At 41.4% G+C, this 22,397-nt stretch overlaps 1 protein-coding gene across 1 annotated transcript in view; it reads left to right on the top strand.

Moving 5' to 3' along the window:
- The window catches only part of LOC112912780 (mast/stem cell growth factor receptor Kit-like), a 73,185-nt gene that overhangs the window by 46,194 nt on the left and 4,594 nt on the right, over window positions 1–22,397 (top strand). Inside the window, exons 9-18 of the mRNA XM_072745217.1 lie at window positions 11,297–11,411; window positions 13,209–13,402; window positions 14,601–14,707; window positions 14,801–14,927; window positions 15,214–15,318; window positions 15,406–15,516; window positions 16,709–16,859; window positions 18,748–18,839; window positions 19,542–19,669; window positions 20,763–20,885. Coding sequence (XP_072601318.1) covers window positions 11,297–11,411; window positions 13,209–13,402; window positions 14,601–14,707; window positions 14,801–14,927; window positions 15,214–15,318; window positions 15,406–15,516; window positions 16,709–16,859; window positions 18,748–18,839; window positions 19,542–19,669; window positions 20,763–20,885 — 1,253 coding nt within the window. The remainder of the gene's footprint in view (window positions 1–11,296; window positions 11,412–13,208; window positions 13,403–14,600; window positions 14,708–14,800; window positions 14,928–15,213; window positions 15,319–15,405; window positions 15,517–16,708; window positions 16,860–18,747; window positions 18,840–19,541; window positions 19,670–20,762; window positions 20,886–22,397) is intronic.

Here is a 22,397-nt window from a genome sequence, read left to right as displayed (position 1 = left end):
GGTTGTGTCCGTTTTGACATAACATTTCAGCTGAGCCAAGTAGATCCACTGTGTGATTTGTTCTGTAAATAAGCTTAGCCCCAAGGAGGGAAGGAATTCTGCTGTGCAAAAATTAGAATTGATAAAAATCAGAATAATAAATGCATAATATTAGTGCAGAAATTCAGTGACTTTTCCTCAGTGACATTGCTGCATAATTGCTTAATAGATTCAACTGGGAGAAATGCTTATGAAAATCCCCGATTTTGAATGGTTAAATGTTTGATCGTTGAAAAATTCATTTGTTTTAAAAACTCCACATGTAGATTTGAGTACATTGAGCATGTGCGTGTACGTGTGTATGCGTGTGTGTGTGTGTGTGTGTGTGTGTTTTAATTGCTTATGTGGGAGGCTTTAAAAAATACCATGTTCTATCAGTTTGTGTTAGAGAAAAATGTGTAGCATATTAAACTTGATAATGTTTTAGGTCTGTTTTTAACTCCTCTAACCAAGCTATGATTTACATGGGTCTGTTAGTTGGCTCCATGGCATTAAAGGTGGTGTATAAAGGGCAAGAGCTATATGACATGTTTGCTATTTTTGAGCAGAACTCCCAGTGGAAACTGATGGGAGTTTTTTGGTTTTTTGTTTTGTTTTGGTTTAGTTTGGTTTGGTTTAGAGAGAATGAGAGAGAGAGAGTGTGTGGGGTTGAGGTCGGGACCAGAGAGGGAGAAAGAGAACCTTAAGCAGACTCCACACCCAGCACAGAGCCTGAAGGGGGGCTCCAATCTCATGACCCTGGGACCGTGATCTGAGCCAAAATCAAGAGTAGGACTCTTAGCCACTGAGCCACCCAGGTGTCCCCCCACCCCATTTTTTTTTGGCTGGGGGGGAAGGTGGGGCGGAGTTTTTATTAAAAAAGCAAACAACAAAAACATTGAATTTGCATTACTATAATCACCCTTGCCCTACTTATTGAAGATGTATATAGAAATCAGGTTCTGGGACTCCTGGGTGGCTCAGTGGTTGAGCGTCTGCCTTTGGCTCAGGGTGTGATCCCGGAGTCCTGGGATCGAGTCCTACATTGGGCTCCCCACAGGGAGCCTGCTTCTCCCTCTGCTTGTGTCTCTACCTCTCTCTCTGTGTGTCTCTCATGAATAAATAAAATCTTTTAAGAAATTGAATTAAAAAAAAAAAGAACTCAGGTTCTTAGTTCCAAAAAGAAGTGTGAGGGGCACCTGGATGGCTCAGTTGGTTAAGCATCTGCTTTTGGCTCAGATCATCATCTTGGGGCCCTGGGATCCAGCTCCGCGTCGGGCTCTCCGCTCAGTGACCAATCTGCTCCTCCCTCTCCCTCTTCATCTCCCTCTGTGGTCTCTCTCGCTCTCTCTCAAATAAATACATAAAATCTTTTTTTATTTTTAAGTTTGAGATCTTTGGTAAAATTGGCCATTTGTTTCCTTTGCAGATCAAAATTGGGAGGAAAGAGTTCTAAAATCTATAGAGCTACCCGAACATGCTTTCTTGTTTTAAAAAATATATTTAGCAGGATCCCTGGGTGGCGCAGTGGTTTAGCGCCTGCCTTTGGCCTAGGGCGTGATCCTGGAGACCTGGGATTGAGTCCCACGTCAGGCTCCCGGTGCATGGAGCCTGCTTCTCCCTCTGCCTGTGTCTCTGTCTCTCTCTCTCTCACTGTGTGCCTATCATAAATAAATAAAAATTAAAAAAATAAATATATTTAGCTACAATGACATAATATACATAATAAAAGTGCTTTCCTAATAGGACCTACTCTTTCTAAAATTCTTAGAGGTATTAGAAAAACCGACACCACCAAGGTTCTATATGTAGCCTATGATACTTGGTTAGAAACTTATGGTCTCTTTGTTTGCAATAAATGTCACACAATTGAGGTTTTTACCAGATCTAGGACAAATAAAAAGCCAAATGCACATTTAACTCTAAGTGATCCACTGTCTCTTTTCCCTCCCCACCCAATATTTCTTGATTAAATCTCAAACGTTGCAGTGGACTTAAATGTTAGTAATGTACATATTCAATGAGTTTATTTTGACATATAATTTCAAATGCCCCATGTGAATCCTGAAGTAACCTACATGATGGTGGAAAGTATGATTAATATGATAAAACAATTGTTTTTTCACAACTGTGGAATGATTTTTTTTCCCCTGTGGAATGATTTTAAGAAGATCTAATAAACTTATAATTTTATCAATTGTACCCCAATAAAGCTGGGAAAAATAAGATTTTAAAGTGTATACATGATTTTGATATATGTAAACATTTTGAAAAAAACTGCCCCCCCCCCCCCACACACATCAAGTGAATTAACACATCAGCTTACGTGTTAATGTTTACCCTTCTTGTTTTTGATTTTCTGGGGTTTTGGGGGGGCAGGGTGCTTGTTTTGTTTTTTGGTGAGAACATTTAAGTTCTACTTTCTTACCAAATTTCGATTATGTAATACAGAGTTATCAACTATAGTCACCATGTAATTCATTAGATGCCTAGACCTTACTTGTCTTACACCTGTTTGTATTCCTTTAATGCCTCTCCCCATTCCTCCCATCCCTTAGGCCTTGACAACCACTTTTCTACTCTTTTTCAATGAACTTGATTTTTTTTTAAAGACTCCATCTAAGTGATACCATGCAGTATTTGTCTTTCTCTACATGGAACATAATACCCTCTAGGTTTATCCAACCTAATTTGTTGTTGCAAATGGTAGGATTTCCTTCTTTTTCAGGCTGAACAATAATCCAGTGTCTGTGTGTATCACATTTTCTTATATCCGCTCATCCATCGAAGGAAATTTAGGTTGTTTCCATACCTTGGCTGGTGTAAGTAATACCGCAGTGACCATGGGAGTACAGATCTCTCTTCAAGGTAGTAGTTTTGTTTCATTAGGATATGTATGAAGAAGTGGGACTTGCTGGATCCTTTGGTAGTTGTGTTTTTAATTTCTCGGGGGGAACCTCCATGCTCTTTTCTGCAGTGGCACCAGTCTGCATTCCCACCAACAGTGCACGAGGGTTCCCTTTTCTCTGTGCCCTTGTCAACGTTTGTTATTTCTTATCTTTTTGGTAATACACGTGCTAACGGTGTGGGTGATCACCTCATTTTGGTTTTTTTGATTCACCCATAGTCTTAAAATGCCTCTTGAACACATTATCGGGTAACCTTTCCAAGATCAGCTTTGTGAATCTAAAATTTGGGGTAAATGGTATTGAGGGGCCATAAGTAGATCTCTGGCCAGTCTTAAAGGTCTGCCCTTTAATCACAAACCTCGCCAGGTGAGTCAGAGTATTGTGGTACTGGGGGGGTGGCTCAGGGGGTGGTCACAGAAAGGGAGGGAGGACAAGCATATAGAGAGAACTCAGGGGCTTGCCCTTCACCATCGGGCTTATGTGGAACACATGTCCTGTTAAGCTAGATCGGCTATCCAAAATGACTGCAGAAGTACACCAAATTAACTTTCAAAGTCACCGACTCTACTTCATTTACGGCAGTGTTAACAGTGGGTTGAAACGATTTAAGGAAATGCTAAATAATGCATTATTTCTAAATCACCGTATCATGTAATTAACATCCTGTCTGGTATGAGCAATTATTTATAGATCATACAGCGTGCCCGTATCAGTGAAAGTAATAAATCATCCAGAGTGAGGTCTCTTGATGAGAAAGTTTCTCTTTGACCACGTTTGCAAAATCTGGGCTGCCTTTTATGTAGTTTTGGTCATAGTTCAATCTGTCCTCCTAGGGAGAAGCCACTCTGAAGGGGAGCACCCCGCAGACAAAGTGGCACATTTGCCAAAGGTGAGGGCAGGTGTGTCAAGTCAGCCACGTAAGTAGATGGCTTAGACCCCCTGGCCAGCCAGCCCTCTGAGTCACCCACCTGGCTGGAAGTCCTCAGGGACCTTCACCCAGGGTTAAATGGTAATGTGGGCTGGCCTTCAAGGATTGCTCAGTTTAGGGGCTTTGGGTCTGTGTCTTTCATGATCCCTGTGAGATGAGAACAGAGTTACTAGAACTTTCCCTCTTTGGGAGGAAGAAATGTTTTCTACCATCTGTCTCCCTTTTTTTCAGGGCTGATAGGACCTTTCAAACATTTGGGTGTCCAAACCATTCTTGCATTAGAGGCTAAGCATTTTAATAAGGCCTATGACTAACACACTTGACCATTGAGTTTTGCTTAAGAGGTTTTGCTTTTTAGTGTTTTTTCCCCCTAGGGAAATCCCCCTAGGTGGATTCTATTAAATCTACTCTAATATTAAATTATTGGAATTCTTTTTTTTTTTTTTTTTTTTTTTGAGAGAGAGAGAGAGAGCACATGAGCAGTGGGGAGAGGCAGAGGGAGAGAGAGAGAGAGAGAAAGAGAATGCCCCAAACAGGCTCCACACCCAGCCCAGTGTGGAGCCCCACCCGGGGCCTGATCCCACGACCCCAAGATCATGACCAGAGACGAAATCAAGAGTCAGACACTCAACCGACTGAGCCGCCCAAGTGCCCCCAAATGACTGGAATTCTTAAACATTAAATAAAACCAGTGCTGAATAGAACTCCTTTCTGATTGATTTACTTGCTTTTGAAAATTTGCTGTAAGGCTATCACAGTAACCAGAAATGTAGCTTGGTTAGTGCAAACATATGTATACATAAAACAGTTTTAAATTAAAACAGTTTTTTCTTATTGTAAAAATGTCACACAAAGGATAGGAAAAGCTGGAAAATCAAATAAGCAAAAACAAGAAGCACATTTTAATTGTGCCTCTTAAAGTTGGTTTACATTTTATATTGTTGCTTAATATATCCCTTATTGTATATGTTCTTTGTGAACATTTTTTGTTAACTTTTTTTTTTTTTTTTTTTTTTTTTACAAAACTGAGGTCCTAATGCTTCATGAGCTTGTGTTTTGGTACTGAATAATGAATGCATTGCGTACACCTTTCCATGACATGAGATACCTGTCTGCAACCTCATTTTGGTATCCTGTTGCATGGATAGTGCATCATTTTTTTTTAAACCCACATCTGGTGCAGTTTTGAGACATTGTATAGTATGGGATGGGTCACAAATGATTGACTGGGGTTTTAAAGAAACCCATCAAATGCTTATTTAAGGTTTATAATTATCTTGTTTAATCTCAAATGAGTGACCTAGCTTAAGTGCCTGGCAGTAAATAAGGTTATCATCTGTCATTATCTTTCATGCTTGCCCATGTCTTAAACATATGTCACAGAAGATTTCACTCTCCTGGCTTTTGGGGCAGTTCTAAATTAAGGAATAATTTTCAGGTCTTCTTAGTATGGTTGCTAGTCTATGTAAAAGTAGTCTCTTGTCTTTTTATATTAATCTTTTTATAGGTAGCGCATGTTCATTTGTGATACCTGACAGCGTCTGAGCTCTGTTTTTCAGATTCTGTTACTGAATTTGAAATGAGTTTTTGTTGTTAAATGCTTTGGAGTTATGAGTGTTGTTTTGATGTGACACTTTAATATCTCCTTCTCATAATGAAGATCTCTCTGTCTTCAAGAATTGCTGTAGACATTTGAGTTGAAAGAAAAAAGGGATATCACTGCAACCTACTTTTAAAGTCTACTTTGATTCTCTTATGTGCTGAAAAAATTTAGGAAATGTATTAGTATTCTTTTTCCTTTGTGTATCATGAGAAGGTTGGTCGGGTGAGGTGTATTGCTAATTTGGAGGATCTAGTTAAAGGCCGAAACTGAGAACAGGAAACCCGTCTAGATCGTTGGGCCCTTTGTTGGTGTGGTCTGGCCATCATTTCGTGCTTATGGTAGAAAAGCAGGAGAAACAGGTTTAAGTTATATGACTGTGTCAGCGTCTGCTAGGAATGGACCCTGAATTGGGGCATAATTTTCTAAAGACGGTGTGAGTACTCTTCCCTCGTGTTAGTGGAACTTCGACTCTGTGGAAGTTCCCTTGCTATCTGAGCCCATATGTTTTTACATCAGATTAGCTCCCTTCATTTATACGTGGATCCAGGCTCACCTATAATTTAGTGTAAATTTAAATTAACCCGAGAATAGGTGCATGATTTTTCCATGGGTTTTATGGCAATAACCCTTGCCTTCCACTTTTGAATTATGTTGGAAATGAATTCACTGCTTTTACTGAATAGAGAAATAGCACTTATATCACATGCCAGTCCTCCACGTGTGTGTCTACACATGCCCTCTGCGTGTCTGGGTCACATGGCGGTGGTGCCCTGTAAATCGAGCATCGTGATTCTGGCTGGGCAAGGCTTTGTGCAGTTAGTTGTATCACTTTTTAAATTTTTTTTAACTTAATCTCAGGACTAGGAGATCTTTACTGGCTGTTTAGAACAGATGTTGGCAAACTGTAGTCCTAGGGCCGGAGTCAGCCTGCAGTCTCTTTTCAAAGGGCCCATAAACTAAGATTTTTGGTCAAATGGTTGAAAAAAATCAGAAGATTTTGTGAGACGTGAAGATAAAATTCAAATGTCAGTGTCCATAAGTAAAGTTTATTGGAACACAGCTGTGCACATGGCTTTGCATGTCTGGCTACATTTGTGGTACAGTGGCACAGTTGAGTATTTGCAAGAGAGACCCTAAGGCCCACACAGCCGAAATTGTTTACCACCTCAGTCTTTACCATAAAAGTTAGCTTACTCCTAGTTTAGAATGTCATTGTGTTAGGAGGGTGATTTTTTTTTTTTTAATAGTAAAAACTCTGTTAAAGACAGCTGGATACAGGCAACTACAATTGAAGTTTTGTTTCATTTGTTAAACAAACTTCTATCAAAGTGCCCATATGCCAGTTTCTAACAATCTTTTTTTTTTTAATTTTTATTTTTTAAGAGAAAGGGGAGAGAGGGATGGGGAAGGGCAGAGGGAGGGAGAGAGAGAGAGAGAGAATCTTAAGTAGGCTCTTTGCCGAGCATGGAGCCTGAATCCATTCAGCGGGGCTAAATCTCAGGATATCTATTCCAGTTTTATTTTGTTTTTGTTTTTTAAGTATAGCCTTATATAAGTGAAAGTTAATCTGAAATTTTTTGTAGTCCTGTTTTAGCTGATTTAAGTTCCTTTTTCATAGCAGTGTTATGGCAGGAATGTAGATTTGACCCAGGCCCAAATAGGGCCAAATTGCTGGAAAGCATTGCTGTGTGGCCATTAAAACTACAGCAGACCCACAATCGTAAAAACAAAATGCATCCTTATGATCCCTCTTCATTTAGTCTTTTATTGCTTGTGGAGGCTTCAGTCTATGTTCTTTGCTGGTTATAGAGTGTGGGCAAATGTGGTTTATTAGCAGGAACTGGTCGAGGTGCTCAGGGGCAAGAGGGGAGCTCAACTCAGAAATGCTTCCCCATCAATGACTCGTGCATCTCCTCCCACCCCACCCCAGCTCTTATTATCTGTGCTGTGTCTTAAAAATTTGTTTTGTTCTTGCCTCCCGTCTGGACCTGATGGTGGTGAGAAGGAGTATTTTTTCAAGATCACATATCTTTGGGGTAAATCAGCAAATGGTTAGGGTTTTTAATTGCACGAGCCATAAATTCTCAGTAGAGTCGTAAGCACTCTGAAATCAGCCTACAGGTTGATCAGTGTTGTTGCAGACGCTGGAATGACCCAGGCCCACAACGCTTTGAAAGGAGAAAAGGCTATTTTCTTAATCTCCGCAGGAAATACATAACTCATGCACCTCTTAGGCTTATCCAAACCTCCAACCTGGGAGGAATTAGGGAATGTGTCATTTGGTATACTGCTGATTGCCGAATATCTCAGAAACCACAGCTCAGATTTAACCTGGAGAATTGCAGTTATGTGTCTTTAAAAGCAAAATGCATATTTAATGCCTTACACAGTGCATTGAGGCACTTACAAAATGCAGATGAGCCCAGATTTTCATTTTTAGGAATCAGATTTATACCTAGCTCATTCTTTATGCATTAAACATTTTCGTAGTGCAACTTGCCATGTAGATCTGAAACTGTACTCGTGTAATTTAGCCTTTTCAAAATGAGGTCTGTCATCACCAATGTTAGGGACACGACTGGGATTAGGGCGAGGCGCCTGGGGTGTAGAATTTAAGGAAGAGCTCACTCGAGGTGCCAGCCCTGTATTTGCAAGACCTTGAGGAGGGTGAGTGCCTTCTTAAATTCCACACCTGATGTGCTTCTCTTGCCTCACCCTCATCCTACCCCCAGTCAGGATCTTTTTTGTAGGTCCACTAAAAAGGTGCATTGCTAGGTCAGATCCTTGGCTTACTGAATCTCTGGGATGGGGGTAGGGGTAGGGGGCAGAAATGTTTATTTTTTTAGTTTTTATTTTCCTAATACTTCGAACACACATTAATGTTTAGAGACCTTCTGGGCTTGGTTGGCCAGGCTAAAGACCAACAGGACAAAGCTGCTCTGCTAGCCTCGGGTTACAACCGGCCTGAGACGGTAGCTTAAAAGTCTGCCCAATTAACCAGCACACGGGAACAAGTAGGCCAACCGGACTACACCACTTGCCAGCCTTGGCCGTTGTGTAACTGCCACCAGGTGTCACGCTGGAAGGCTTGGATCTTGAGCACTTGTAGCCAGAGCTGAATGTAATTGATTATGTAATTTTGAGCTGTTCCAATTTTTTTAATTAAAAAATGTTTTATTGGTTCATTATTAGCTACATGTTCACCGTAAAAAAAAAAAAAAAAGAGAGAGAAAATAAGTCAAAAGAATAAAGTAGAAACTATCCATAATCCTTTTACCCAGAGGTAACCATCGTTAACATCTTAAGGTACCCTTTCAGCCTTTTTTTTCCCTATTGAATTAATATTTAATTCCACTCTAAGAAATCTAATCATTTGGATTAGGAAGGATGGGTGACAAAAGGAATGTCGATGGGAGGGAATCCATCTTAGGACCTCGATTCCAGTCTAAGTCCTATCCTGTTACCTTTGCCATCTCTGTGTAGACCTCCCCTCTCACCTACAATCTCTGTGTTAAAGAAGAATTCACCTGGCCAGGTAGATGTGTGGATAGCTTCTTGTAAGAGTGGGAAGAGAGCCCCTAACACAGCAAAGTCAACATCAGGCTCTTGTCCCAGGTCCCTTCTTATGATTCTAATCGAATTCCTTGGACTCCGAGGAACTTGGTTTTTTAGAGGGGACTTAGTGGTTCAAACAGCTCTTCCTTTGTGTGTCTGCAACAGGTCAGACTCTGCTCCGAGTCAGAGGTACAATCAGGGAGATGTGGTTCTGCCCTTGAGAGCATAGAGTCTGATGGAGGAGGCAGCCCAGAAGGTTGTGTAAGAGTGTCAGGTGCTCTCGCATGCTGCGGGAAGAGGGAGGAGAGACCAACCAACTTGGCTTTGGAGAGTTGAGGATGGCTTGGAACAGGAGATGACACTTGAATGGAGTCCAGAGAGACCTGCCTTAGGGCGCCTGCCGTCTTCAGCAAATAGCATTCTCCTAAAGTTCCACTGTTTTTTTGTGTTCTGTCCTACTTTTCAGCGCAATCACACAGTTGCCCATGATAATTAAATGAGACTTGCCAGATGGATACTTTCGCAAGACGATGGCTCGTCTTCTTGCTCTATTTGTGAAAGCTGGCATTGGATCCAAACTCTCAAGGATGCCCCTACCTTGAGATCGCTTTGGAGTGCCACTCTTTTGTGTGTATTTGCCAAATGGCCTGCCCATGCGTCGGGCCAGGTTGAGTGACAGGTGGGTGTGCCATGCATGTGGACACTGATCCCCGTCAAGCCGTTTTGCCTGCAAGGAGGTGAGGTGCTGAGAGGTGGTTCTACACTGGTACCTTCCCTTGAAGAAATACGCTCCTGAGCTTCCGATCTGTCGGTCCCTATCTTCTCACCATGTACAATTTTCCTATCAGTTGCAACCTAATCAAGGTCAGATTCCCAACGCGTCGGGTTAAGACACTCATTATCACACTATCTGAAGATTTTTAGATCACTGAAGAGAATATTCCTGGTGGCAAACACAGTTGAGGGGTAACCAGAGAGGGTAGGTATTCCAAAATAGGAAATGATAGCTGAATCGTTAATAAATTAATGGTTAATAAAACTGTCTCGGGTCTGCGAAACATTCTTCCTCCTTTGGGTGCTCCATCTCATTTAATTGTCCCAGCATCGTTATGAAATGGGGACTGTTGTTATTCCCACATGACACACGAGGAGGCTTGATGGAGGGACAGATTATTGGTAAACGTGGGAGCCGGCGGCAGGACACCCTTCACCCCCCCACACACACACAGTGGGGTGCATCCCATTCTGTGTCTGATGTCATACTGAGGATCCAGGGTGAGCGCATCCCCGCCCCTGCCATCAGATCCTTACAGGTCGGCTTACTCGTTCTCCAAGGCTTAGACCCCTTCACTTATATTTCCTGTAGAACAACTGAATGTAATAAGTTCATTTTCCTTTCACTTTAGAAAATAATCTCAAGAATTTGCAGTGCTTTTAGGCACCCTTGATTGAATGAATATCAGTTGATTATTGTCGTTCCCCAGAAATTAGAGCATGCCTGCTGATACAACCTACTTTTTCAGTGATTATATACAGGTTTAGATAGACATGTGAATAAAACTCTTGGGCTGGTTTCCTCTTAAAATTTTCTGTCCATATTTTGCATTTGAAATACAAATTTGGAGTTTAAAAGCCCATATTGTATTTTACTCTTATGTTTTGGCTTCTCCGTAAATAGGGTGATTCAGTTCTTTTATTTCCACCCACTCCCTTCTGCCCCCACCCCTAAAAAAGAGGACATTCTTGGAGGGGGGGAAGTGGGTGGGGGGCTTCTCATTTCCTAGAACTCCTCTTAATTTTATCCATCCCAGTCTGTGCCATAACTTGAAATTCTCTATGACAGGTTCAGTAATTTGAAAGTCTGATGGCAAGAATCTTAAACACGATTTCCACCTTCACAACAGTTTGGAATCCTAAAGTTTGGATTAGAAGCAGTCTTGCAAATTCTGCCCCCCACCCCCCAACTGGAAGCAGAAACCCGGCCAGGGGTCCTGCGAACCCCACCTCCGTTCACTCGACCCCAAACAGGGAGTTCTCACCTGCAGTGTGGACAGTCCACAATGGGGCCAGGCAGCTCTAAACGGGGGAAACCCTTTCCTGGTCTGACCCTCGCTTCTGCCTCCCTGTGCCTTCCACTCACTGGTTCCGATGCTCCCCTTTGAATATGTTCCCTCAGGGTCCTCTTCAAACTCAAGAAGGTTCTAAGGATTTGGAAACTGTGGAGGGGAGCCTTGGTGAGGTGTTCCAGCAGTCTGACCTATGGCCATTTCTCTTTTCCTACAGCAAAACCAGAAATCCTGACCCATGAAAGTCTCACGAATGGCATGCTCCAGTGTGTGGTTGCAGGATTCCCAGAGCCCGCAGTAGATTGGTATTTCTGTCCAGGAGCTGAGCAGAGGTGAGAGGATTATTCTGGCTACTACTTAACGTGCACGAGGGAAGGACAGCAGGGTAGTTGAACTTCAGATAGGTTTTCAGATTCTTTTTTTTAAAGCTTTGTTTGATTATCCTTTTTTTTCCCCTATCCATGTGCTTTTTTAAGGGGGGCATAATTGCTATATTTTTCGTGGTAGACATTAATTTTGTTTGCTGAGAAATGATTACTGAGTGACTTACTTCTCTGTTTTGGTGGTTATCTTTTGGATTTATCATGCAATTTCTAGCCTGCAGGTAGATAAAGCAATTTTCCAGGACAGAGTAATTAGATTTCCATTCTGTACACAGGAGGCAATGTGTGTGGGAGATGTGGCTGTAGTTTTCATGAAAAAAAATTGCCTCAGAAGTTAATTGCCAAGTTACCAAAAAGTAATGATCGTGCAGTTACAACATACATACAGCATTTGTAAGCTGCGTGTTTTTAAAAGGTTTTTTTTTTCTCCTTGATTAGGTGCCCGGCCCCTGAGCAGAGCACATCTGGCAGGGTGCTTCCTCTCCCTTCCAATCTGCACTTAAGCCTTAAATTGTCCTTTCACATTACCTGAAGATGAAAATGGGGTCACCATGGCTGTTTTTATCCATCAAATGCTATTTTGCGCTCGGGCTTTAAAAGCCCAGTGTAACATCACAATTGAATAGTCAGGATAATAATAGAAATTTTATTTCTCACAGAATAGTCCTTTTTATCACAACACGTTGGAAGAGGTTACGTAGGATTGTTGTTTTCAGCGGCGTTTTAGTGGAATGTTTTCTTCGGGGAACAGTAAGAAGGACCCGAGGCCCCTGGAAAAGCCCCTACAGTGGAAGTAACCCCAGCAGTTACTGTTCTCCATACAGCAAATATTTATGGGGTGCCACTTGTATGCCATACCCTGGTCTAGTGAGCCAAACACACCTCGGAGTCCCAGCTTTGTGAGTTTATATCTAATGGGTAGAGAGAGGTGAGCAAAAGATGAAATAAACAGTTAAGTGCTAATGAGAAAAATAAAGCAAGGTATAAGGGAATAGAAAAATATTAGGTATATGGGGGACATAATTTAAAATGGGGGTCCAGCCCCTGATGGATGGGCTTTGCTACCTGGAGTACAAGCCAGTGGTCCGGCCTCTGTCTCCCTCTAAAACCTGGATCAGGATCTCAGCTGCTGGGATTTGGGGGGCCGCTCCCCAAAGTGATTGACCCACTCCCTTAGTTTTAAATGTATGCCAATTCCAATGTGATTGATTGATTGATTGATTGATTTTCCTAGAGTAAATCCGGGCTGTTATTTTCTTTTCCCTCTAGATGTTCTGTCTTCATCCTTGTAGACTTGAACTCTCTCCTCCTCTAAGCTCTTTTTTCAACCCTCACGCATGTACCCTTTCACAGTTACTTTATAAAGGTCTACTGTGTGCCAGCTCCCTTTCTTCCATTCATTTCCAGCCCTTTCCGTAACTCTCCAAAGTGGGTATTACCATCCCGACCTTCTAGCTGTAGAAACGGAGTCCTGGAGGGTTTTAAGTAGCTTGTCAATAAAACAGGTATTTGAATCCAGATTCAAACTCCTGTCTCACTCCCCATTTCTTCCTTTCCGCCCTGCTTCTCTTGCTCACGGCGCCAGGGGAGTGCTCATGCATCCTCACACCCTTGGTTGAAAAAGGACATTTCTGATTATGACCCACTCCCTTAGTTTTAAATGTATGCCAATTCCAATGTGATTGATTGATTGATTGATTGATTTTCCTAGAGTAAATCCGGGCTGTTATTTTCTTTTCCCTCTAGATGTTCTGTCCCTATTGGGCCAATGGATGTGCAGATGCAAAACTCGTCTCTGTCACCGTCTGGAAAACTAGTGGTTCAGAGTTCCATCGATTATAGTGCCTTCAAGCACAATGGCACAGTCGAGTGTAGGGCTTACAACAATGTAGGCAGGAGTTCTGCCTTTTTTAACTTTGCATTTAAAGGTAACAGCAAAGGTATATTTCTTTTTAATCCAATTTAAGGGGATGTTTAGGCTCTGCCTGCCATATCAATCATGATTAAGTCCATTCCATCAATGGCCATGTCATTTCTGGTAATTTCCACATTGTACCATGCTGTCATCAAACTCACTACGTTTCATCCTGTACTAGTTTGTTAATAACATGTACGCAGCGATTTTAACCACATACATATATATTTACATGTGTATATGCACGTATGTATGTACGCTTGCGTGTGTGTGTGTGTGTGTGTGTGTATGTAGTGAATTGCGTATTTCCAGTCATTCCTACTGAAAAGGGGCGGGGAAAGAAAATAGGGAATTATATTTGCTTCACAGCCAGATATAACCAGAATTAGGGCAGTTAAAATTTTTAAATTGAGTTTAAAATTTTAGTCCTTGAAAATCGTGTATTTGAACACATTGCTGGATGCTATACAAGAAAGTTAACATTGCCTTTTATGAAGTTACGTCAGTGAGCCATTTCTTTCGTGTCTGTCAGATTTGATTCATGAGGGACTACCTCTGAACATTAAGTTAAATGATCCTTGTGGATACATTGATGAATTGGTATGAAGCTGGAAGACAAAGAAGCTGGGCATCTACATTCCCAGGGCTTAGTTTTGTTTTCTTGAGTTGGCAAAGATGTGTGCCAATAAGTGGTATACTTCCGGTTTTTGAGTAATGAGGGCAAGAATCTTACATTGTTCTTCATCACAGGTTTTTTTTCCCCCCCTCAGGCAATGAAAAGAACACTTTAAAGATATTTTCTTGGTTGTAAAAGAAATTCTTATCAGTGTAGAAAATTTGGAAAATACAGGAAAGCGTAAGGAAGAAAATATAACTATCCGTAAAGGAAACTTCTTAAAGTTGTCCAAGGCAGGAATTTAGTTGAAATACAAAGCTCATTTATAATGTTGCTTTTTATTGACAAAACAGCCATAAAATTATTTGTGGGCTACAGAAATCTCAACTTCCACAGTAGTCTGGTTTGAAGTTGTTCCTTCAAGAGATCCCTTTGAATAACCAGAGGAAGGTAGTATTAGCAAGGCAAGGAGTTTATGAGATGCCCTTGGCTTTGAATCCTGCCATGGTCTGTAAGGTGGGGGATGGGTGAGTTTGGGGTCAGGTGGTTGTCATGAAGCTCCACCCCTGCTAATACGTTGTGATTCCACATTCCCCTTTCATTTTAGAACAAATCCATCCCCACACCCTGTTCACACCTTTGCTGATTGGCTTTGTGATCGCAGCTGGAATGATGTGCATTATCGTGATGATTCTTACCTACAAATATCTACAGGTAATCATTCATTTGTTCTCTACCCTAAGTGCTATAATGATCGAGATGTTATTCATTAAAAGATGATTTGTCTCTCTTTTCTCCCCCGACCAGAAACCCATGTATGAAGTACAGTGGAAGGTTGTTGAGGAGATCAATGGAAACAATTATGTTTACATAGACCCAACACAGCTTCCTTACGATCACAAATGGGAGTTTCCCAGAAACAGGCTGAGCTTTGGTCAGTATGAAACAGGGGCTTTCCATGTAACCTTTTTTGTGTACATGTAACAATGACTTTAGGGAACCCCATTAGCTTCCTTTGTTCTGTTCCAACTGAGACAATAAGTATTTTCTGTGAAGTTTCATCACTTTTGATAGATTCCACATAAAGCACCTTATAGAGAAATGTCTCTAGCTGGATTTGTCCTTAATTCCTTCACAATTCCTTGATTGTTGACTTTGAAATTACCCAGATGCTCCTTTGGTCCTACCACCACCCCTTACTCTTTTCTTCCTTTCTGCAGGGAAAACTTTGGGTGCTGGTGCCTTCGGGAAAGTGGTTGAAGCCACTGCATATGGCCTGATTAAGTCGGATGCGGCCATGACCGTTGCCGTTAAGATGCTCAAACGTAAGTTTCTGCAGGTGGCTGCATGCCCTCAACATTGGCTTGCCAAATTTGCTTCTTGCTAAAATGAAATTTTTTTTCTGATTTTAGCAAGTGCCCATTTAACCGAACGAGAAGCACTAATGTCTGAGCTTAAAGTCTTGAGTTACCTCGGTAATCATATGAATATTGTGAATCTTCTTGGAGCATGCACCGTTGGAGGTAGGGCCATGACCAAATTAACTTTCATTATCTTTCAAATTATCTAAAGAGGGGAGATTTTAATATGATTTCGACAGTGCTTGGTTATATCTTATTGCAAGATTTTTACCCGGGTTGTTACCTCTTGTAGATGTTTCACACCCCTGCCCCAAAAGCCATTCTTAAGAATGTATATTTGAGTTTTATCATCATGGGGACATACCCTTGTTACTGTCATGGGCGTTGCATCAGTATCAACCTCTTGAGGATCTTGAGAACCTCTCATCTCCTCCAGAAAACTTTTCTTTTATCTTTCAAGCTATTTTACTGGAGCATATCTAGTCACTAAAGGGTTACTATCCATAATTAAAGATAGACTTTGAAGCCTGCAAGTTCTCCAGTACACACCAAATGAGACAAACACTTCACCTGGGCAAAAAAAAAAAAGTAAATTTCCAGTTGGAAGCAATTCTGAGGTAGAGCCTTCCATCAAGGATTTCTGTGATGTTTCCAGAAAACCTTTTGGTCTAAAGGAACAGAGATGTGTAAAATGAGCCATTCCTCAAGATGTATTGAGGTTCACGGTCAAGTTGACAGCTTAACTTACTTCTTAAAACAGCCCCATAAATGTTGCTTCCACATCATGACCTGTTGGTAAAAATTCCTGCCCAAGTTAATCGGGTGCCTGTTGACTTCAGAGCTGCAGCGTGAGGTTTAATTACAGCCCTGGAAACACTGGTGGCCGGTAGTGCTCAGAAGGCAGGTGGTGTCCTGGCGTGCCAGGTGCTCACCCTCTCCAGGGTCATCTCAGCTGGCCATCCCGTGCCATTGGTTTTCCTCTGAGGCTGCACTTTCTGCCCTTCATCATTTCCATAATAACATGAGGAGAGGGCGTGAAGCCCTGTTGCAGACCGAAGTGGATGGAAGGATTCGTGCAGGAAATTATGATGATCGTAGGATATTGTTGAAAGTTGGTAACTTGGATGTAAGTCAGGCCAGGCCCCGAGCACTGACCTCACTTAGGAAGGGGTAAAAGGAGGCTTACTTGTTGAGTTGTCCTCCTCAGAATGCTGGTTTTTGCTAAGCCTGCTAAGTATTTGCCTTATCAATGAACCTGAATGAAAACGGTCATGATGGCCCCTGAGTCTATTTAAAGGGGGCAGGATCGTCTAGAGAGCTCACCTCTCTTTAACCTTCTCTTACATATCTGCAGGGCCCACCTTGGTCATTATTGAATATTGTTGCTATGGTGATCTTTTGAATTTTTTGCGAAGGAAACGTGATTCATTTATTTGCTCAAAGCAGGAAGATCACGGAGAAGTGGCACTTTATAAGAACCTTCTGCATTCAAAGGAGTCTTCCTGGTAAGACTGATTTACATAAATAGCTGTCAACAGGCAGTTCAGGGGGTCGAAAGGGTTTGCAATCAAGGCTGATTCTTTAAACAAATGAACAGAGGTACTTTGAGGCGCCAAATCAGAATTATTAAATCATTTAGGTGTCGTCAACAATTTAGGAAGTTTGAATAGCGTTTGTAAAGATTTAAATAGTGTTGAACTTAGATTTTTATTGATTTTTTTTTAATGCATCTTTAGTTTTTTTTTTTTCAAAGTGTTCTGTTCACTTGAATAATTCTTTCACTTATCAGGGCTCTATTCTCGTGTGTCCTTTCATTTATTCTGTTGGGCTTGGTACTGTATGGATCTCTGCAGTGAGACACTGTTTGTAGGGAAAATGCTAAAGTCTGTCAAGTTGTCTCGGTAAATTTCTCGAAAACCTTTAACGGAGTGGCAAAAGAGCTCTGAACATATCTCTGCACGTAGGTTTCTCACCATCTACCGCTGAATTATTTCCGTATACCTTGCCCTTCTTTTTAAAAAAAAAAAAAAAAAAAAACTCAGTCATGCTATAAAAAGGCACGATTCTAGCACGTGTTTAAAAATTCTGTACCTTATTTTCATCTCTTTTCCTCTTTAATATCCTTCTGAATTTGAATGACGTACAAAGAGCTTCAGATTCCTTTAAGAACAATTAGTGTGGCTTAACAACCAGAATAGGATTCCTCTCTGCCTGGCCTTGCCTGTTCTTTCCAAAGGTTGAGAAAGATTTCCTAGATGCACCCAGCCCAACAGAAATCCTATTCATCATGCCCAATCCCTTATACTTTATATTTCTGAAGTTGTGTGGTGGATTTTTTCCTCTCCTTTCTATTCGTTCTGTCCCCTACGTTTTGAGATGGCAAGACTGTGTTTCTTAAACTTAGCTCCAGGCCCTCAAGAAGGCCTCAGCAACTATTATTGATGGGTGGTTACTTCTTAAAGACCTTTTCTGTACCCCTTGACTAAAGGGTTTCTTCACCCCAGGTGAAGCCTTTTCATTTTCCTTTTTTTTTTTAGTCCTATAGACTTGGGTAGTGTCAAGTGGTAGTAAAAACACATTACAAACCACCTTTTGTTAGTTTCTCCAGAGCATATGCTCCTTATGTGAATAAATGAGCCACTTTGCCTTATTTCTAAAACCTTGGCCCCATACATGTTTTTCAACTTGCTGAAATAATGGCTCAAATTGTTCCATCCGATGTCGTGTTCTTTGTGCTTTGGGATCCCATATGGGACTGGAACCACCAGCACACTCTGAAGGAGATTGTTGTCATAGTGTTTCTATGCTAATCAGAAGCAGGAAGTACTAGAAATCTTGAAGACTTTCCAGCCAAATGTTGCAGATTCAAGAGGTCCAGATGGTTCAGAAAATCATCCAAATTATTGGTGTTTATCTGAACTAAACTTGGTTTTTTTAAACCTTCTTCCATCAGTCGCTCTATGTTAGCGATCCCTGCCTTCCTCCCCATCACACATCTCAGAGCTCTTGCTCTTCTCGTCTTTCTTGTGTCTTTCATCTTGTCTCTTGGGGCTAATTTAGAGACTTTGAGGGAACAGGGGATACTGTTTATGGTTCTCTGTTTCCCATTACACCTCTGGTGTCAAGAGATGGGACATTTCTAACCTGAGTCCCATCTATGAACACAAAAGAGACCGTCTCATTCCTGGGCATCGGGCCCTGATGTTGAATATTAAAAACTCCTGTATAATGAACAAGCTTTTCTTCATTCAAACCTAGTAATACTTTCTCTGAATAAAATCAGCCTCTTACGTAAAAAGGCAGTGGGGAGATAGAGCTTGCCCCATGGGAACTCCCCCATTTTCCCATTTTATTCAGTCATAATTTGATGGATGGATATTTCATCTCTCACAGCAGCGACAGTACTAATGAATACATGGACATGAAACCCGGCGTTTCTTACGTTGTGCCAACCAAGGCAGACAAAAGGAGATCTGCAAGAATAGGTGGGTACCTATCAAATAATAAAAACAGCTTCATTTACAAAGGCTTACTCATACTGCTGGGAAATACATTACCATGCCCCATAGTGACTGGTTCTCCTTTCTTTCTTTTTTTTTTTTTTTATTTAAATTTTTATTTTATTTTATTTATTTATGATAGTCATAGAGAGAGAGAGAGGCAGAGACACAGGAGGAGGGAGAAGCAGGCCCCACGCCGGGAGCCTGACGCGGGACTCGATCCCGGGACTCCAGAATCGCGCCCTGGGCCAAAGGCAGGCGCCAAACCGCTGAGCCACCCAGGGATTCCCCTGGTTCTCCTTTCTAGGAGGGCCCGATGGCAAAGCCACTGGTCAGTGGCAGGTCAGGGTTCCAAGTGAGCATTGGGGTGAGAGAGTGTTCGTTATCGTATAGGAGCATCTCACTGCACGAATGAAGATATATGTGTATCAACTATGTATTTTACACATCAAAAAGAAAATAATAGGAGATTTGTGTATTTATCCACCATCCTTCTCCCCTGAAGCCCCAGCCTGTGAATATTAACTTGGTGCTTGGGCACTTAACTTTCCTCAACGCTAGGTGGGTGACTTGCCTGCGCGGTCACATCAGTTCCTTATTACCAACCTTTGGTATTGTTGTTGTGCTGTCTTCTGTTTTCCAAGTTTTGAGGCTTAATTGCTAAGAAAGTCCTTCTTCTCCTAACAGGCTCATACATAGAAAGAGATGTGACTCCCGCCATCATGGAAGATGATGAGTTGGCTCCAGATCTAGAGGACTTGCTGAGCTTTTCTTACCAGGTGGCCAAGGGCATGGCATTCCTGGCCTCGAAGAATGTGAGTGGAAGTGGTTCTCGAGGAGTATTGCCACCACCCCCCCGCGCCGTGCCAACCCCCAAAACCCCCTAACCCCAGCGGCGCATTTTAGAGTTCATAGTTAGAATGCACAGTGTCGTTTTGAAGTGTGGTAACCTAAAACAGGGGAAATTTCATTTCTTCATGTTCCAACCGCTATCTTTTTGGAATTCCTATTCTCATTTATAAGCTTTAAAGTGTAAGCCTGTCTAAATGAACTTTCTATGAATTTTTTTTTTAATGCAGCAGATTCATTTAAAAATCCTGGCTCTTAGAATACAGGAGCTGCTCTTAGAAAATAGAGAATGGTTTCATCAGCAAAGGGAGGAGGTACCTCATGCAATTGCAGTGCTTGGTGAAGCACGTGCTTGGGTCTTGTTGAAGAGGGGCCTCAGATATCGTGTGGCTTCATGAAGTGTGGGGGAATAAGGAATCGGAGAGAATAATAAGCATTTGGGACAAAGGTAGAAATGGGAAGAGAACGAAGGAACCAAAGCAAGGAACATGGTCTCTGGAAGGGTGAGAGGAATTCAGTAGCAAATGAGACTAGCAGACCAGGAGGAGGGAACAGATCCTACCCTTAAGTGTCATTGGTGACATTTCCAAACAATTACGAAACTAAAAGAGGGATATAGGATGGCTGAAATAAAGAGCCTCTTCCCTGTGTCCTCGGGAGACATCAAATTGGAGTTGCAAAGACATTTTAAAAACTCTATAAAAGGACAAAGAGAAGCATGAAAAATGAGGTTTTGGTTTAAAAAATATGATACGACTATTTATAATGTATTTTCCTATGAATGAAAGCGAGTCATAAGAAGAAAAAAAATTTATTCGAGTTGGTTTGGAAAGTGATTATCGTAATTAAGGTCCTAAACGATGTGAAACACAAATTTTGAACATCATTCAGAGCATAATTTAGATCTTTATTTTTGGTGCACCGAAGAGTTTCAAGGCAAAGCCAAGGTACTGGATTTGTGTGACATAGCAGCATTCTCGTGTTGAACAGAGTTTTCATTCTTGAAGAGTTTAAAATAAATGTAAATGGTTTTCTTTTTCTCTCCCACTCTCCTAATAGTGTATTCACAGAGACTTGGCTGCTAGAAATATCCTCCTTACTCATGGTCGAATCACAAAGATTTGTGATTTTGGTCTAGCCAGAGACATCAAGAATGATTCTAATTATGTGGTCAAAGGAAACGTGAGTACCCACTCTGCTTGACAGTCCAGTGAAGGATTTTAGTTTCAAGTTTTTCTAAGAATTGCTTTTTATGAGTTTCCTAATGCAAATCCTACCTTTGAGATACCATGTATTTTAGCAGTCAAATTAAGTGTACTTCAGCAAAATTTGCATGGTAGGCTGAACATTACTACAACTAACATTCCGATAATAGAATTCCTAATTCTAATTGTGTAATTATGGGGCATGTGAAGGAAACAGAAATAGCCTTAATTTTCATTATAGCCTGAGAATAGCAATGAACTCTATTTTGTTCAAGTGAAACAAATGTGGGCCTGAAGGTCACAGCAGGGGAATTTTAACTTGGAGATTGACATGCTATGCGCAAAAGATTAAAATCTAAGATAATGTTCAGAATTAGGTATGTAGAATGTTGGATCTTCTAATCAATAGAGAGCATATTAAATAGGTTCGTAAGTAATAATTGGGTTAGAGAACATAGTGATTTTATTTCAAAGTGCTTTATGTCCCTGCCAATTCTCCATGTAGCATCAGAACAAGCCCCTGGCATTGGAGTGCAGTGTCTTCACATTTTCAGCGTTGGAGAAACTAAAACTCAGTCTATTTTATATATTTTAGTAATAAGCATCAGCTAAGTCTGAGATGACACAGGTCGGTAAAGGCTGAAACCAGAGCCCACGATCTCCAGAGCAACGTCCCATTAGTATGGGAAGCCATATAGTCCTGTATCTATGTATTCTTCTACATCTATTTGCCCAGGCCCATTTCCCCAGTCCAGATTTATTTCTGGAGGTAACTATTTATGTGCCTTATGATAATGTAATATTTTCTCCTCCATCACCATGGCATCTCTGTACTTGACTTGGTTTTGTAGAAATGCTGCTGGCTTTACTTCCTGATCAAATCATGTATTTCTTTCCTTGTTTGATTAATTAATTAATTAATTTATTTATTTATTTGAGAGAGAGCACCAGCAAGGGGGAGGGGCTGAGGGAGAAATAGCCCGAGCAGGGAGCCTGATGCAGGGGTTCGACCCCAGGACCCCGGGATCATGACCTGAGCTGAAGGCAGATGCTTCATCCACTGAGCCACCCAGGTGCCCCTCAATGCATGCATTTCGAATAAACCTCTTCTAAAACTAGGTTCCATCATTATGAGGGTTAATGGAAGCAAGTTCTCTCCATTCTGGTCCATGCAGTATTGGAAGAAAGAATGAAGGGCACGAGGAGGAAGGCAGCAGGTTCAGGACCCAGTCTACCCCAGTTTGAATCTGGTTCCATCGTTAAGTGGCTGTGTGTTATTATTTGGCAAGAATTACCCAGTGCCTCTCAACTTTGCTTGTTTTCCTCCTCTTGGGAATAATAACTGTCACCTGACTCATCACGTTGTGAGGATTAAATGAGTTAATCTATGTGAAGTGCTTAAAACAGTGCCAGCCACGTTGCAGCTAATACATGGCACTTGTTCTTCCGAACTGTTCTTTATAGATGGCTGATTTGGAATATAAATAAT

This window comes from Vulpes vulpes, unplaced genomic scaffold (genome assembly GCF_048418805.1).
Source record: "Vulpes vulpes isolate BD-2025 unplaced genomic scaffold, VulVul3 Bu000000661, whole genome shotgun sequence".
In the NCBI taxonomy this organism is placed as follows: Eukaryota; Metazoa; Chordata; class Mammalia; order Carnivora; family Canidae; genus Vulpes; species Vulpes vulpes.
Note: the sequence above shows the minus strand (reverse complement) of the source record. Positions and strands in the feature narration are given on the sequence as shown.